Genomic DNA, 18,485 nt, shown 5'->3' with positions numbered 1-18,485 from the left:
CCATGTGCGCGCTAAGCAAGAGTCATGGGCCGATGTCCTATACTTGGTGCGGGACAGTTGCATTTTTTCGAGAACACAGAGTGGCGTTACTAACATGTCTCCTTTTCATCATCATCATCATCATCATCATCATCATCATCATCTCGAGGTGCGAACTTAGACCACAAAAGCTGTAGTCGCAAAGACCCAAAAGCAGACGACACCAAAAAAAGTTTCTCTTTTCCGAAATGCCAATAAAAACTTCCTAAAGTAATTGAGCAAGCATAAGTACCTTCAAAACATTTTTTTTTTCTTTCAAAGTGTGCCTATTAAGTGCGAAATATTGTTATCTGTCCTGCTCAATACTTAGGCAATGGGAGAAAGAGTCATCACTTATATTAGACAAATTTCACACTGGCATGCTGTTTCGCTCTCTTTTCGCAATCTATAGTAACAATAATGAACGTTAGGACATTTTTAACCGTAGAAAAGCGTTTATTTTTGCATTATTTTTGGCCAAAAATTGTAGTTCTGCACTCGGTAATTCTCCGACCCATGATGCTTTGGGCACCCATGGTGGCTTAACTGGTCATCAGGAAACTACATGTAAACTCCCATAGGTGGCAGCACAGCTTTCCCTCTAGGTAAGAGTAAGAAACTGCATGATATCAACATATCAACCAAGTTTAAAGGATTATTTCTTGGTTCAAAAAAGAAAAGAAAGAAAAGGAAAAAGGCAAAGCAAAGTGAAACTTACGCTTCGACTCCTTTTTCGTTTAAAAATAAATAAGCTAAAATTTGTGAACTTGCACGTTGTCACTAGTGCTGGTTTCGTGACTTGCGGATGTGCAAGCGTTCTACATGGGCCATCCAACGATGAGTTGTGCACGCATTATTTTAAAAATCTCATAGTCGTGACTACGCTGCTTATTGGGATATTTGTTTAATATGTGGGATGATGAACAAGGTTCACCACATGCCCTCGGTAAGTAGTAGACGCTCAATGATAACTTTGACAGCGCACTTGTTCATACGATATCACTGCGAATAATTTAGTTGAACATCGCGCTTGATGTTCAAAGCGATTCTAACGCTGTCCCATCCCGAATCCTTGAAACTGGAGCTGCAGCAGGCGCGTTGCTTAAACCGCATCCTGCTTGGTGGCATTCCTGCGAGAAAAATAAGGTTTTTGACTCGATGCGCATAGTCTACTTTCCAAAGTGCAATAAACGAGGTATTCATCCATGTTACAACCATCGGTTTATATGCAAGAAACTAAAATCAAGTTATTCCCAATAGTTTAACACTGTATATTTAGCATCATACCAACACAGGAACAGCCCCGCAATGGTGGCGGAGTGATTAAGGCGCTAGACTTGCGGAATCAGATCCCGGTTAAATCTTAAACGAGAAAGAAGAAACAAAAGGCGGGAAAATAAACCAGGTACAGACTTTGTTGGGTGCACTGCACGTGTGTTGGTTACCGCGGTGCATAAGCAACTAAAGCAATCGTGCGCAACCCTGTGCCTCGGGCGGGGTACAAAATCGATCGAAAACATTCAGGGGACACTGTCTTAAGTGCGTTGAGCTATGGCGTTAATGGGTCCTTTAAGCAGGCTGGGGTCGTCTTGGCATATCACTTCGCAGACACTGACTTTTATTTTATTCATTATTTTTATGCACCACAAGACACACGGACCCTCACTTTAAACAATTCCAAAGAACGCGCCTCAGTGTCTGACTCGCAATTTCAAAGTCTCCGTTTCCATTCCCGTAGCACGCCTCTCTTCTCTTTTCAATAGAGTTACATCCCAATCTTACATATCACGATAATGTTTGGTCATGTTGCAACTATTATTCACAATTTGCGCCATGTTTCCTTCCTGTTCAATTCTGTGTAACGTCATGGCTCTCTTGGGCAACACTGTCGCGTTAAAACGACAACAGTTAATCAGGGAAATAAAACTGGATATAGGCATAGGTGCTTTCTTGTCAATTAAAGGAAATAACTTCCACAGTGTTGCTATAGGCGAGCCCTCAAGCCTATGTCCAAGTTATCTCAGCTGCGGTTTTACAGCCTTCTTTCCAGAAAACGTCCAGGCCACTATCTCGGATTCTTAAATCTTTACTAAATTACTCACAACAAAACGAATTGTGATGTGCTCCAGCGACCAGTCGCAGTTTTATTATAAAGAATATCAGCACTACGGTGACGTCACCGCGCCCTCACAAGTACGCCTAGTAATCGCATGGGCTCACCGCCAATAATGGAACAGAAACGCCAAACCCTGCACCGCCAACAGCAAGTTAGTGTCTGACGTCAGCAAAGTTCCACATCAATGTGACCACATTAGTTTCATATTGGAGCTTAATTTCAAGTTAGTCTAACCATAAAAATCAATCAAAATGAGCACACACTGAAAATGATCAGTATGATTTGACATAAACAAAGGTAAATTGAATATGATCTCTGGACTTAGCGACAGTGTTTCGTGAAAGGCGCCAGGTATAAACGACTTCGAAAAAGCGGCAAATAGTCATCTGTGCTCTGGTACCTTGGGATCCTTATGGGCGTCACCCTGTCGGCTCCGAAGAAAAAATCGAGTATTTTCTCCTCCAGGCCCTTGAGTATTGAGAGGAGTGAGAATCCCAACCACATTCCCAGGTAGCCGCCCATGTAACCGAAAGCTTCGACGATCTAGCATAGGAAAAAAAAAAGGGGGAGTGAGGGGAAGGGGGGGGGGGGGGGGGGGTCAGCCTTGTAAGATTAGCATCTCCAGACGAAGTCCCCTCTGTGCGCGCAGATTCACAAGTTGCGTGTCCAGCCTTTGCGAAGAATGCGTTATCTGTGCAGGCTGCGAACGTGATATATTATTTATTTATTTATTTATTTATTTATTTATTTATTTATTTATTTATTTATTTATTTATTTATTTATTTATTTATTTATTTATTTATTTATTTATTTATTTATTTATTTATTTATTTATTTATTTATTTATTTATTTATTTATTTATTTATTTAATTAATTAGTTATTTATTTATTTATTGTTACCCTCAGGGTAACAATACGTTACAGAGGGGAGTGGGTGGAGTACAAGAATACAAAATATGCACCGCATAAGAAGCATACAAGCAGTATATAAATAATAAAAGAGGTCAACATAGTTAAGTATTGCGTAATACTGCACAAATAGTATTTCAGACACAAAATTTATTACAGTGTATCATTAAACAATATGTAAGCACTATTTTCGCAGAAATGTTTTAAATATACGGTAGCCTGAGGTGAACACAGGAATATTCAAGCAAAACTTATACAATACTAACGAAAATTTGCATGGTCGACATTGCGCACGGCAGAAGGGAATAATAAAAAATTGGTGATGGTTGCAATAGGAGTGGGAAAGCGATTCCAGTCTTTCGATGTGCAGGGTATGAATGAGTCAAACAAACTTCTACTATTGCATGGAGTTATGCCCACTTTATGAATGTGGTCTATGCGAGATTATATATAAGAAGGGGAATTGAGCAATTTATTGTGTAGGTCATCATGATAAAATACCTTATGAAAGAGGCATATGCGTGCGGGCTTTCGACGGGTTGCGAGAGTTAACAGGTTCCTCCAGATATAATAGTTTGGTCCCTTGGACACGCCTTCCTTCCCGGCAACAAGAGTGCGCATGCGCTCGCCCGAGCACCTTCCTGCGTTGTCGACGGAAGCGGAGGAGGAAGCAGACTTGACGGTGCCTACGAGGCCTTGCAAACTTACACCGACCTCACGCGATATTGCAGTGAACAGAAAAGAACGCTTCCAACTCCACGCTCAAAACTCGCCAAGACCGAAGCTGTGGCAGGGTGTCAACTTCAGGCTCACACGTATAAGAAAGAACCTGTACCATAAACACCTGTTCTTCCCAACCTGCTACCCAGAGAAGTCTCCTACCTGCCAACAACGCCAATCTACATTCTATCAATCTGTTCGGGCTTGCCAAAAATCTGCCGGTGGTATTTCACCGCGTGGTTTTTCGATAAAATTTTATAATATTGATTCGATAAAATCATGTTACAAGAGAAACCTTATTTACGTTTTTGCAAAATTCGTCACCGTTCAATGTGTACAGTTGACATCAAAACATTATCACGACTGCATCCAATGAAACGGCACCACTGGAGCAACAAGGCTTCTTGTTGTTTGCCTTTGACTGTCCACTCCTCTTAGGAAGGTGCCTTGTCCCGCACAGAGCCGACAGACCAATGCCGGCTGGTCGAGCGGGTCGAGCGAATAGCTGTGGCCAGCGGGGCTATGGACTAAGTACTTGCAATTTTTCCTAAGACCACTCTGAGCAGCAACAACCCGCAAGACCAGCAAAAGCTTCTCTGGCAGACCTACAGGATCGTGGCGGCACATGGAGCCCTGAAATGAGGAATCCACTTAGTGCTGCCAGAAAAATATACAATGAAAGTTTTCCTCCTCCTCCATTTTTGAAAAGGATAAGCAGGAGTCCAAACACGTACTGGCGGGCTGATTTCGATTTGCTGTTTTTCTTTTTTAAAAATACTTCTAATCATAGTTTCGAAAAACTGCGTTTTGTGTTGGAGTCAAGACATGCCGAGGAATGTAATTCAACTAAAAACACAAAGTGATGAAAAAACCACCGGAGTTGCCCTTTAACCGATTAGCGCATATGGATTTAGAAGGCATTTCTGGTAAAACATTTTATGCACAAGAAAGTAGCCAGCGACTGCATATCCTATCAATACCTCAACATCTCAGCCCACTATAGTGTTCAGGTTGCCGCTCAGGTCTAATCACCCTGCGGCCCCCCTCGGAAACAGTGGACTGAAACAGTTGCAAGACAGGAACGCAAGCGTTCTGTGCTTTCAGGGATATGTTTTAATGCTACAATTAGTTTTCAAACTTTTTTAAATACTATCAGCACTGTATCAGCACTGTATCAGCACCACTCAACCTCGCCGCTCCACCAAGATTCTCTGACGCCCCCCCCCCCCCCCCCCCCCATCTCCTACCGGAAAACTGACAACTGCAGTTTTAGGAGGGAAAACTGCATTCTTCAGCCATCCCAAAAATCATCCGGAACGTCCCTCCAATATGATTTCAGTTTAGGTTGAAGGTTTACCTGTTGAGGCTTTGATCGACACGGGCGCCGCTTTTTCTGTGATACACGCTCACTTGTGTTCCCGCTTGCGAAAAGTGAAAACACCTTACGATGGACCTGAACTTCGTGGAGCTAATGGTACAATCACTCGGCCTTCTGCTAAGCGTACTATGCGAGTTTTTGTTGACAGTGGCCGCCACCATGTACAATTTGCCGTGATGTCCCCGTACGCTCACCCAATCATTTTTGGCTGGGATTTTCTGTCTGCCGCATCAGCCAGCATTTCGTGTCGTGGCAGGGTCATTTACATAAACGAGAGCGATCCGTCTTCTGAACCTCACGAGGCCCGACATCGCCTGCTTGCCGCTACTGACTCGGTTTTCCCCCTGGATGCGAACAACTTGTCGCGCTTACTTCTATTGACATTGATAACGGAGATGTGCTAATTGTGCCTTCTGATCGCCATCTAACCCGTGTAATCGCGTTACCACCAAGTCTTTTTCGGTTTGAGCACGGCACAGCGCTTGTCGCTGCTTTGAACACTTCTCCTGAACCCATTGTGCTGACTAAAGGGACTTGTTTTCCTTGTTCCCTGGACATTCAACCGGTGTCCTTCACCGCCCCCTCTTCCTCACCAGCATCTTCTTCAGATGCCTCTCTCTGTGTTCTCTTTGGCACCATCAATCATTACCTTCCTGCGTCTCGTCGCCAAGCTCTGCAGGAATTACTTCGCAAACACCAAGCCTCCCTTGACGTCACTTCTCCGACCTTGGGCCGAACTTCTGCTGCACAGCATCGCATCATTACCCGAGGTACTTCATTGTTAGCCACCACCTTTGACCGTGTTTCCTTATCAGAGCGTAAACTGATAGAAGATAATGTGAATGATCTGCTCTGACGAGACATTATTCGGCCCTCAGCTAGCCCCTGGTCATCCCCGGTAGTCTCGGTCAAACAAAAGGATGGGTCAGTGCGTTTTTGTGTTGATTACCGCGCACTTTACAGTCACTCGCAAAGATGTTTATCATGTGCAACGGGTTGACGACTCCCTCGACTGTCTTCAGGGCGCCGAATATCTCTCCCCTCATGGATTTGCGTTCCGGTTGCTGGCAGATTCCGATGCACAAAGCCGACAAAGAAAAACCCGCATTCGCTACTCCCGACGGGCTTTACGAATTCAATGTCATGCCATTTGGACTTTGTAATGTCCCCGCTACGTTTGAGCGCATGATTGACTCTTCTTAGAGGACCTAAGTGGAAAATATCCTTGTGCTACTCAGACGACATAGTTATCTTCTCTGCGACTTTTTCTGATAGTTTATGCCGCCTTAATCAAGTATTAACGTGCCTGGCACCCGCCGGTCTCCAAATGAACACAAAAAAGTGTAATTTCGCCAAGAACGTAATCAAGATCCTGGGCCACCTCGTCAGCCGCGCCGGCATTCGACCCGACCCCGACAAGTTTGCTGCAGTTTAGAACTTTGCACACCCGCAGCGGACTAAGGATCTACGCAGTTTCCTTGGCCTATCTTCATACTTTCGCCGTTTCATTCGCAATTTCGCTACTATTGCTGCACCACTACACCAGCTTCTTACCGACCATAAAACTTTCAATTGGTCCGTAGAATGCGAGAAAGTTTTCAAACCCTGAAGACTGCCCTCACTTTGGACCCTGTTCTTGCTCACTTCGACGACACTGCTGCCTCCAATCTCCGCACCGATGCCAGCAGCCTTAGTATCGGCGCCGTACTTCTGCAGCGTGATAGCGCCTCTCGGGAGAAGGTAATTGCGTTTGCCAGTCGCACTCTAACACCAGTGGAACGCAACTACACCATCACTGAGCAAGAGTACCTTGCCGTTGTTTGGGCAGTTCAGAAATTCCGCCCCTACCTCTACGGTCGCCATTTCACGATTGTTACCGATCACAACGCTCTGTGTTGGTTAGCCACCCTCAAAATTTTGACTGGACGCCTGGGCCGTTGGATTCTGCGTTTGCAGGAATACACCTTCGATGTCACATACAAACTGGGTCACAAACATTAAGATGTCGATGCTCTTTCCCCTTTCCCACTTCCAGAATCACCAGCTAGTACTTCTTCGCTCCTTCCTGCGTGCACCATCGACGCCCCAATGTCGTCAAGGGCTCCAGACATCACCAGTGCTCCTCCTGCCGTTGCTCCAGATCGCTACGCCCTTATTTCACATCAGCGAGCAGATCCATACTGTCGTTCTCTAATCGACCGTCTTACCGGTGCTTCTCACCCTCCTACCGCTAGGATGCGCAGGTAAGTTCAAAAGTTCAAACTTGACAACGGCGTGCTCTCCCGTTATATTTATTGCTCTGAACGCACCCGTTGGGTCCCCGTTATCCCGAGAGCGCTTCGCACCCATATTCTGGCGGCTCTCCACGATGATGCTACAACCGGTCACTTAGGCTTTCACAAAACTTACCACCGCGTGAAAAACCATTTCTTCTGGCCAGGCCTCGCCCGAAGCGTGGCAGAATACGTCGCCTCTTGTCTGCCATGCTAGCGCCGCAAACGGCCGACTTCATTTCCTGCTGGCCTACTACAGCCTCTACCTTGCCCTGCCAATCCTTTCGCCGTTGTCGGCATAGACTTATACGGGGCGCTTCCATTGTCCGCACGAGGTAATCGCCAGATCGTCACCGCCGTCGACCATCTAACACGCTACACTACGCTACGCTGAGACAGCTGCCCTGCCTAATCGCTGAGCACCTGAAGTCGCGACCTTCTTTTTGGAATCCCTCGTACTGCGCCATGGGGCCCCTCAAGTGCTTCTCAGCGACCGCGGTCGGACATTTCTGCCGACGATTGTAGCCGAAGTTCTTGAGGCCTCTACCACAAATCACAAATTGACCTCCAGCTTCACCCGCAGACCAATGGATTATCTGAGCGGTTCCACTGCACGCTTTGACATGCTGTTTATGTACGTCGACCAGGACCACCGAAACTTAATTCTTCCTTTTGTTACGTTCGCCTACAACACGGCTGTACAGCGGGCCACAGGTTACACCCCGTTTTTCCTCGTTTACAGCCGTTCTCCCGCTAACTTCATGATGCTTCTTTCCTTTCTACACATGCCAGCTCCTGATCATCTCTTCCTAATTAGTTCATTTCCCGAGTGACCAGATCTCGCCGGCTTGCTCGCTTCATCCCTGAAGCCAACCAGGAAGACCGCAAGTGCTGCTATGATGCGACCCACCGCCAAGTTTCGTTCCATCCCGGTGACGAGGTGTTACTTTGGACACCATTATGCACTCCTTTGTAACAAATTCCAGCGCCGTTACAGTGGTCCGTACTCAGTTCTTGTACAAACCTCCCCGGTCAACGTCTGCCCTGTTTACCATCCTCCGGGCAGTCGTTACCGTGCAACTGAAGTTGTCACGCATGAAGCCTTTTATTAAGCGCTATGCTGCGAACTCAACTGCCGCGGGGGAAATAGCGTGAGCACTGTATGGCGCTTCATCTTCATCTTGCTCTCTCTTGTAGATACCCATCATCATTGCTGAGTGTGGTTCGCTACAGTGAGCGACCAGGGCTTCAGGTCTCCTGATCCGCCAAGCCCGACCTTACAATACAAATACCAATAATTGATAGAAAACAGAAGAAATGGGAGGGCACACAGCTTTCTTGTGGGTGAAAATGATAAACAATTAAGTTGTTTCTGGGGTTCGTTTAAGGCGCGTTAACAGTTAGTGATTTTCTTGTACATCACCATTAATTCAAACGAAAATCAAACTTTGGTTGTCCAGACAACAAGCACGCTGCGAAAAGCAACATTGTGCCGCTGAAGACATGCAAAGTAGAGGTAATTTTGGTTCCGAAAAATGGGTGATACTTTCATAGAGCAGAATACAACCCTATATCGCGAAGAGAAGGAACGTTCGTCATTTGTTCTTTTTTTTTCCTCACGTTTCGTTTTATGATTTCTCGTTGCGTAACGAGCTCATTTCTCGTTGCACCCGACACAGGTGCTACATGGTAGCCAATGTAAACTTCCGTACGGGATTTGAGAATTGCATCTGCGGCACAGTGTGCTGAGAAGAAAGGGGCAAAATACTCTCTATGAAGTGCACTAGCTTATAAAACTGCCTGAAGAAGAACACTGTTTTTTTTTTTTTTCAAATAGCGATTGTATACGTGACGTCGTAAAATAGTTCACGCGGCGTGTAGTTAGGTCTTTCTTTGTCCTGGCAGTTTCTATGAATGTGACCCGTCGGGGCATCACGTCTCGCTGCCGTGCCATCCGATGGGAGTATCAAAGGCACGTCCCAAGGAAACGGGCAAAGCCACTCACCGTTAGGTTAGGTTCGTAGACAAAGATCTTTTGCGTGTCCGAGGAGAACTTTACTGCCAGGCCAAACAGCTTGATCCTTGAAACAAGAAAGAAGAAACTGACACCTGGTACCCAACTGGCGCACGTGTGTGCGTTGCTGGCTGCAGCGTGCTTTCTGTGTTCCTTACTCGTCGCTCGTTAGGAACTTGGACTGCAAATTATAAGAAAGAAGAAAGAAAGAAGGCACAGCAAACAGCTGAGTGAATATAGTGCGAGCAGATAGACATCTGCATGAGACATGCTTGGTCTCTCTTATTTTGCATTAGCACATTGGCTCCTTTAGTACAAAGAACCAACATATGGACAGACATAGGACATATAGACCGCAAGGGGTCTGACATATGACGGCACCAAGTAAATGGTATAATATCGGGTGCTTTGGGAAACACCGCCATCAATTTTCCTTAACGGTGTTTTAGAGGTCAAGCGATGGCTTTTTCGGCAACATAATACTAGTGCTTTCGAACATCAAAAAACGGATGAATTACGCTAACTAGCAAGGTGGTTAAGTAAATTGTAACAGCAAACTTGTTCACTATGGACACATTGTTTGCAGTTAGGCACTTTTGCCTGACAGTTAGCAATGGTCATACCACGGCGCAAATGTCCCGTGACCTTCTGGACGCCGCCAACGGAGGAGCAAGCAGCGCAGTGCGGGTAGCGAGCCAGAAAAGGTCACGTGGCACATGCACCGCGGAATGTCGCGATTCTTTGGACGTCGCTATGCGCACACAGCCAGCGCGCGATCTGTGAATTTTTCCAGAAGTATTCAAAACTTGTTCAGCCACAGCGCTGAAAGTACTCGTATTTTCATAATTCTAAAAGCACATATGGCTATTAGCAGTGGTCAGCTACAAACCTGTAATTGCAATTAGCTGCCAACGCGTGCTAATTAAAAAATCAACTATTAGAACTTAGTCAACACGCTGACTTGATAGCATGTCATGTTGTAGAAGAGCCATGTTTGTATCTCTAAATCCCTGTTTATAAAAATTTGTAGCAGTCTTCTCTGAAACACCCCGCATATTCGCCGGTGGAGCTGCGAACGCCTTTCGCCCTTTGGTGTGAGAAACTTGATGCAAACCGTGAGTTCTCTTATTCCTTCCGAACAAGGCTCGCGAGCGAAATTTACCTGGTGGAAATTCTTCCATGTATCTGTCAAAAATTACATATTATTCTAAGGATTCTATAACACGTATAAGAATATGCGCACTGAGACCGCAAGACTAGGAACCATCTCAAAGTGGGCTTCAGTTGTCTCTGGAATAGTACGATGATGCTACTGTAAATAGCCAGAATTCTACTGAACATTTTAAAGGAAACTACAGGGCACCTCTAGCCCTTTAGATTCGATAAAATCGTGTTACGAGTGAACCCTTATTTACATTTCGCAAATTTTATCATCTTTCAAAGTCTCCAGTCAACATCAAAACATAGGGTTATCACCACTGCCTTCGACGAAACGGCTTCACTGGAGCAACAAAGCTTCTTGTTTGCTTTTGACAGCAGAAGGGCGTCAATTAAGCTAAAACAATGAAAGATGGGCCGGTGACTCAAGACAATGGCAATAATCATGGACCACCGTTAAGCAAAAGATAGGTCAATTTGCTATTTTTATGGCTGATGTGCATAGTCAATCGGAGGGAATAACAAAAAGGGTTAGTCATAACGACCCACCTGGATTCCCTCCCTTTGAGCGGACGATGTTCTTTTTTGTTATGGCGCGAAGGTAAATTTCTTCATAATGCGCAGAGGTACAACGTATTCTTTAAACAATGTACGGTCAGACGCATTCCATCTCAGAAAAGCCGAACGCCTGAGCAGGCGAGAGCTATTTCATCACCGATGGATGCCCGCGGCAATGGGGTCGAAGTTCGAACCCTGCACCTCCCACGTGCAATAATGAAGCCGCTACGCCACCTCTGCATTAATTTTCTCTGTTAGACCACAGATAAAAAACCGTACCGACATTACAGTCGTGAATATCGGAGTAAAGCTCAATGAGTGTTCTAGAGGTCACCACTGTGCTGCCCTCGCTAACGCAACGTACGTCCTCTTTTTCATCGCTATATATCGGTACGGTACAAAGCAAGGCAAGTGTGCAGCACTAATAAATGCCAGCGCAGTTACATATTGAATTTCCTTCCAAGCATTGCATTCTTCCACGACCTTAATGTCACTCAGTGAACTGGCCAGAATATTCGGGAGTTTATGAGGGCATTTCATGACCAGGCATTCGTATACCTACCGAAGCAACTCCCATTCCTGTGAGGCGAACATCGTACGTGGTGTCCCTGTCAATATAAACAAACAACCCGCAATGACGGATAAAGGAACTTCAGGGCAAGCAAAAGTGCTCACTTGCACGGTGCTCGGCACTTCTTTCGGCATATCTTCAAAGTACTGTTTTCACTCAGGCTCTCTATACAGATTTCTGGAGGAGGCAGACACAGAAATTAAATCAATTTTATTTTCCACGACATTCCTGATGTCAGCGCCAAGTCTGTTTAATGGCACGAGGAACAGCCTTAAACAGCAGCCACATTTTATAGCGCTATTCTCCTTCGTTTATTGCTTTCCTTGTTTATAATTGATAACAGCTGCCTGGATAGCACAACCGGCGAACGCCATTCGCCTACGAGCTGTCATCTCCGATACCATTTGCGGTAGTCATAAAAGGAAAAAAGAACAACTGTGGAAAACAATCATTACAAAAATTTGATGGATGAAGTGGGAGCTCTCCAGTTTACGGCCCATACATAAAATGTGTTCCGCCAAGTGAGCGCTCGAACACGACATATACATCTTACAGTTGCTTGCGGAATCGATTTATTTATTTGCGTAACTTTTCTTTAGGTACTGAAAGACGTGTCAGCTTTCTTCTTTTTGCGTAGAAAAAGGCGCTTTGCATATCGGATAAAGAGTTAGACAGAAGTTTATACAAAATGTGTTCACCGGCGTCGCCTGGTGCACACGCCTTGGCGCCAATGCGGCCTGCGAATTCAAGCGCCGGATCCACACAGCCACAGGCTGTCGTCTGCAGCCGGATGAGGCAGACCTGGATACAAGTCTGAAAGCGTCAAGAGTGGCCACAGTTCGACGTGTGGAACTTATATTGTAATAGACCAACGCTAAATCACAATGAACGAGACAAACTTTGCTGAAAAATAAAACGCATTTTGGAGCTTCTGTGCGCTTTTTTGCAAATGTTTGGTAATTTTTGGTTTTGGTAACAGATAGAAACTGTTTAATTTCGAAAGTTTTCCTGACAACGTAAAGCAACCTCAACTGGTGCTCAAGGCGTACGTATTGTTTCGCTGGAACGTAGCTGAGATTCAATCTGAGGACCTACATTTCATTGCATTGTCTGCACCTCTTCCATCATAGAAAGGGGGGGCACATACTCACGTCTTGATTCATAAATCCACCATACGCGCTGTGCTTGCCGTACTTTGCATAATCGGTGCACTTGGATGCATAAGGTGGTGGCAGACGCTTCACTGTTTGCTGTTAAAGGAAGAGAGAGTTATTTTGTATTGTGCACCACTCCGTATTGAAAAAGCTATGTCCTTAAGGTTACCAAAGCAACCTCATTCGTTTTGCCACATTTGAAAATGACAAACTTTCAGAAGAAGAAAGTATTCATTAGACAGGTAAATTTTACGATGGGCTTGAGAGAAATATCAAGTTTCCACTGAAACACGGACTACTTGTTCGCTTACAAAGCCGAATTTGGCCGCCAACACTTGTAATGCTAAGCATAAATAACAAAGGACACTTCATTGAGAATATATGCGTATAACACAAAAAGAAGGCAGTAATAAGAGTTGCTCGAGGATGACTAGTTTGTACTTAGCTGTTAAACGCAGGTGAAAAAAAAAGCGATTTAAGAGACCACGCTCACCTCAGGCGTCCATGCAACTCACTACATACTGTGAGGTAATCAAGGCCGCACTTGCAGCTAATATTGGAAGCAGACAGGCATATTGCGAAACACGGCAGCGCGAAACGAGGTGGTTTCAAGATGAGAGCAAACTGTCTTCCATGAGATGCATCGCAAAAATGCCTTCTTGTGCTACATATCGTGCAAAATATCCGCTTGAAGGCTACAAGAAACCCAAAGGCAACATGCGTGTTGCACTCTTATTTTCAGATGAAAGCGCTACTAGGCTAACAGGAAGGATTTATCCGTTGCCGTAATGAAGCCTTTACCACTCTTTTCAGAAATAAGAATGGATTGAAATTCAGAAATTTCACGTCAGCAGCGATAGCAGGACCCCATAACGTTCGCCGCTGCCGCCCATCATGCATGTTTAACTGTCGCTACCTCGCAGATTGCATGTTCTCGTCTTCATCAATTCCTATCAGTTGACTGTGGAGCGAAAAATACGGCTGTCGCATTTCCCTCTTAAGATGTGTCAGGCGGTCAAAAAAAAAAATTACAGAGCGCTAACCTTAATGTCCCCAGTCACCGATTTCGCCTATCTTTGCCTCAAGCTTGTTAGCTTGATTTAGCTAGCCAATTGGCCAACGTAGCTAAATAGGATGCATTTTATCGTGTCGCTTTCAACTTGACGCTTCATGGGAATCTCGTCCCCGATTAGAAAAAACAAACGACAAAAATAGTAAACAATTGGGTTTGGGTTTGCAATATTGCTATGAAAGAAAGACCCAGTCGCAAAAAAAAAAGTACAAAACCACATCAAAAATACCACAAAGTACTGCGTAGTTCTGTCGTCAACGCCAGAATTTTCTGTAGTTATGTAGTACTCACCAGTAGTACTGTAGATTATTTCTGTACTACATTTGTGCATTATATATATATATATATATATATATATATATATATATATATATATATATATATATATATATATATATATATATATATATATATGTAGTTCTGCAGTACTCTTCTAGTGTAACTATACAGAAAGTTCGAACGTTGCAAAGGAAATTTCTGCTGTCACAGGAGGTTACCTGCGCAAAGAAATTCTATTGTGGCAACAAACTTCCTGTATATCTTTCCGACTGACTTGCAAAAGGAAATAAAGAGAAAATGTATAATATTCATGGCACGTAGGTGGATGTAACACAAAGGTAAAACGCAGTGGCACGTAGGAGCCAGAGAGGAGGCGAACTTGCGTGACGGAGAGCACATAGGCCACTCCGGCTTCTCCTACAATAGCCGACAGCTTATCCGGGAGGCACGTCTCGGGTCTGTGCACAATCACGGGAAACTTGTTCGCCTCTTCGATCGCTGCCGAAATACTCGACGTCCAGTACACGTCCAACTCTAGCTCTGCAGGGGACGAAAGCGGCATCAGTAACACTTTTGGACACTGTTTTTTCCTGTTTCTATAAGCAAGCATCGTGACTGACCTCGACGGCTAGATTTCAGTCACGAAAATGGTTACTTCATTTTAAAATAAATAGCGATAAGATCGGGCAACAATGCAAAACTAAAAGACAAGTGCTGGGTCCTTCCTTTGAATGGCACGTATTCAAAAACACTTCTAGACTTAATAATCTTCAGGGATTAGTGAGTGTCTTCTACTGAGTCTTCAATAAGTGCGTGCTTAAGCAAAGACAAAACAATTCCCGAACAGAAATACATATCAAGACTTTTGCGTAACTAAAGAACGACTCCCGTAAGGTTAGGCAGTGTAAGATGGGGCAGCACTAAGATGGCACCCAACTGCGGCAGCGGGCCGGTGTCCCAAGCTGCAGAATTATGGTCCACGATGTTCATACCGCGTGCTCAATGAAATAGGAGAATAACAGACCATAATTACTATACACAACTCACGATACATTTTTCATGGGAGCCAGGCGCAGACATATATTAATGCGCTCGCCCCACCCTTCCGCACAAAATAGACAGCGAAAGAGCAACACCTCCCTGTCAAACAATACGGAACCGTGTCAAAAATACGACAAACTATTCTGTAGTTCTGTCGTAACATCATACTTTTCGGCAGTTCTGTAGTACATTTCTGTAGTCTTTTTCTGCCGTCATTTTTTGTGTCCTGTAGTTCAGTAGTGCTTTTCTGCTGAGACTACACCAAATTCTGATTCTACACTACTGAAAACATTTTATGAGGCACATTTTCTCACACAATCTCCCTCAATCTCACGCATAGCTTTCTGTAGATTATCACAACCTATGTAAGATATTTTATGGTAATGATGCGCACCGCATGAGAGTCTATGCGATTATATAAGATTTTATGAGGTTATTGCCCCGTAGAACTTTTGGATTTTATGTAGAGATACCACAGAAATTTGTGTTGCAACAACAGCTTCACTGTCAAAAACTTCAAAAGTTATGTTCCAAGAATATAAAATTTTCTGCAGTTCTTTTTTGTTTTTTTCAACCATTTGGGTATGAATGGTTCAACCATTTATTGCCCTCGTTTTCAGAACAGCGCGCAAAATTAAAACAGAAGACAACGACTGCTCTATAGAGAAAGAGATATTCCTCAACTTATGCTTCAAGCTAACTTTCTTTTCTTTTTTTATCACCATTATCATCTTCCGGCACGGCGCCAACGTTTGTGGGCGCGATTTTTCAAACAAGTGCTCCAGAACGACTAGCGAGTTTTTCAGGGGTTCAGGAGTACCCACAACATTTGAAATCTCTGCTAGACATAGTGGCACAGCCATTTCGTATCTAGAAGTAATAATGGCTCACCCGAAGGAAACAATATACATGGACATCCTAGTTGTTGTTGTTTACATCTGAATGGCGCATACGAAGGGCTGCTGCTCGATGCAGTCACTTGTTATTTTTTTCTCACGGCGAGAGGGAATGTTGGGCTCAGTGATATAATAATAATAATAATAATAATAATAATAATAATAATAATAATAATAATAATAATAATAATAATAATAATAATAATAATAATAATGGTTCACAGGAAGTGAAAGGCGCAATATCTGTCACACTTGCTCTGTGGACACCTGAACCGCGCCGCAAGGGAAGGGAGGAAGATGGGAGTGAAAGTGGAAAGAGAGAAAGAGGAGCCGTAGTGGAGGGCTGCGGAGTAATTTTGACCACCTGATGATCTTTAGCGTGCGCTTACATCGCACAGCACACGAACGCCACTTCGTTTCGCCTCCATCGAAACGCAGCCGCCGTGATCGGGTTCGAACCCGGGAACTCCGGCACAGTAGTCGGGCGTCTTACCACTACACCACCCCGGCGGGGCTCAGTGAAATTGCAGGTGGGTTTTTTCTTTTTTTCACGGACTTGTAACTGGCATGGTGGTAACAACTTTTATTGCCACGAAATGAAAGAAATTATTTCGGGCTGGGGCGAGTCTAGGGTGGCCTCCAGTCGGGAGCGACCTCTTGAGCTCGCGTGACGAGGGCCAGTTGCGTAGTTTTTCTTGGGCTGGCCAACAGCTTGTTCCATTCCTCCGCTGAGGGAGCTGGCAAGAGTGTCTTTGGAGGGGGATTGCTGGCGCATTCCCACAGTATATGGTCTTGAGTGGCCTGCGTCCCGTCACCGCAGTGCCGGCATGCAGAGTTGAATTCTCCGTTTGTAATTAACGATAGTCGGTAGGGGCTAAGAATGGCCTTTGTTTGTAGGCGTCTGAGTGTCGTGGCTTGCGCCCGGTCGAGGTCGGGGTGAGGGGCGGGGTACGTGCATCTTAGCTCGCGATAGAAGTTTGTTACCTCCGCGTATGTGCGCGGTGCCTCGACAGGCGCGTCCGTTCCCGATAGATCTCCCTTCTCCCGGTTGGTTAAGCCTCGGGCTAGACGGTCGACCCCTTCGTTTCCGGAGTTACCCGCGTGAGCCGGAACCCATACGAGATTGATGTTGTGATTGAGAGATCGGTTGCGCAGAATTCGCGCCGCGAGTGCGCTTACAGAATTTTTGGCGAAATTTTGAACGGCGCTTTTTGAGTCGCTTAGAATAGTTTTGGTGTGGGGATCCGCGATGGCCAGTGCGATAGCTACTTCCTCTGCCTCGCATGTGGAGCTAGCATGAAATGTTATGGCGTTAATGAAGGTTGACTTTGGAGTGGCCATACATGCCACGTATGCTCCGTTTTTGATGTGTTGAGCTGCATACACGTACACTGTTTGTGGATCGTCCTCGTACTGTTTTTCAAGGGTCTGTGCCCTTGTCTTCCTGCGGGGATCATGTCTACCTGGTAGCATGTTTTTGGCTATTGGTTTAACAACTAGTCTACTAGTTATGTCAGCCGATAAATGGGATGTTGCGCACACCTCCTCAGTGGGGTGTATGTGGAGCTTGTCGAGAATTACGCGTCCCGCAAGGCTGCGTGACAAGCGGGTCACTTGTGCTGTCTTATGGGCTTCAATTAGTTCAGATAGTGTGTTAAAAATTCCTAACTGCAGTAGTCGATCTGAGTTAGCGTATACTGGTAAGCTAAGGGCCGCTTTGTATGCTGTTCTAATTATGCTATTAAGTGCATGTTCGTCCCTACGACGCAGATGATAGTACGGGCAAGCGTACATGATTCTGCTTATCATAAAGGCTTGAATGATCCTGCACAGGTCGGCTTCTCTCATACCCCTGCGACGTGTAGCAATGCGTCTCACCAGCCCACCTATCTGGTGCGCCGTGACGCGTAGCCGGCGTATAGCTTCTGCGTTCTGCGTATTATTCTGAATCAACATTCCGAGAACTCTGATCGTGGCTACCGGGGGTATCGGATGGTTGTCAATGTGTAACTGGATAGGTTCTCGAGAATCTTGTTTTACCTGTGAAGCTTGTTTGTTCCTTATAACTAATAGTTCTGATTTAGCCGGTGAACAGGTAAGGCCGTTTTCCTGCACATAAGACTGTACCGTGTCGATAGCTCGTTGTAATGAATCTGTAATATCTCTGGCATAAGATGCTAGCTATCAATGTTATATGTAAGGTCATGTAGGCGATTTTCATCCAGAAGCAGGAACAGCTCCGGATGATGAAGTAATTAATTTGGCATAAATATTTTTATTTTAAATAAACCTTGAATTCAGTCATTGTAGAAGTCTATGGCATGCG

General features: G+C 44.9%; 1 protein-coding gene across 1 annotated transcript in view; it reads right to left on the bottom strand.

The window, feature by feature from the left end:
• Positions 1-1,120: 1,120 nt before the first annotated feature.
• LOC146184944 (uncharacterized) overlaps positions 1,121-18,485 on the bottom strand; it is a 29,592-nt gene continuing 12,227 nt past the window's right edge. The window contains exons 2-11 of the mRNA XM_084605845.1: positions 14,602-14,762; positions 12,869-12,967; positions 12,416-12,530; positions 11,822-11,894; positions 11,709-11,754; positions 9,589-9,611; positions 9,422-9,497; positions 4,237-4,398; positions 2,535-2,677; positions 1,121-1,148 (exon numbers count right to left, since the gene is read on the bottom strand). Of these exons, the coding sequence (XP_084461971.1) occupies positions 1,121-1,148; positions 2,535-2,677; positions 4,237-4,398; positions 9,422-9,497; positions 9,589-9,611; positions 11,709-11,754; positions 11,822-11,894; positions 12,416-12,530; positions 12,869-12,967; positions 14,602-14,762 (926 nt within the window). The remainder of the gene's footprint in view (positions 1,149-2,534; positions 2,678-4,236; positions 4,399-9,421; positions 9,498-9,588; positions 9,612-11,708; positions 11,755-11,821; positions 11,895-12,415; positions 12,531-12,868; positions 12,968-14,601; positions 14,763-18,485) is intronic.

The sequence above is a fragment of the Amblyomma maculatum genome, chromosome 6 (genome assembly GCF_055883805.1).
Source record: "Amblyomma maculatum isolate TAMU_Amacu chromosome 6, ASM5588380v1, whole genome shotgun sequence".
Lineage (NCBI taxonomy): Eukaryota > Metazoa > Arthropoda > Arachnida > Ixodida > Ixodidae > Amblyomma > Amblyomma maculatum.
This window is presented reverse-complemented; position numbering and strand designations above follow the sequence as displayed.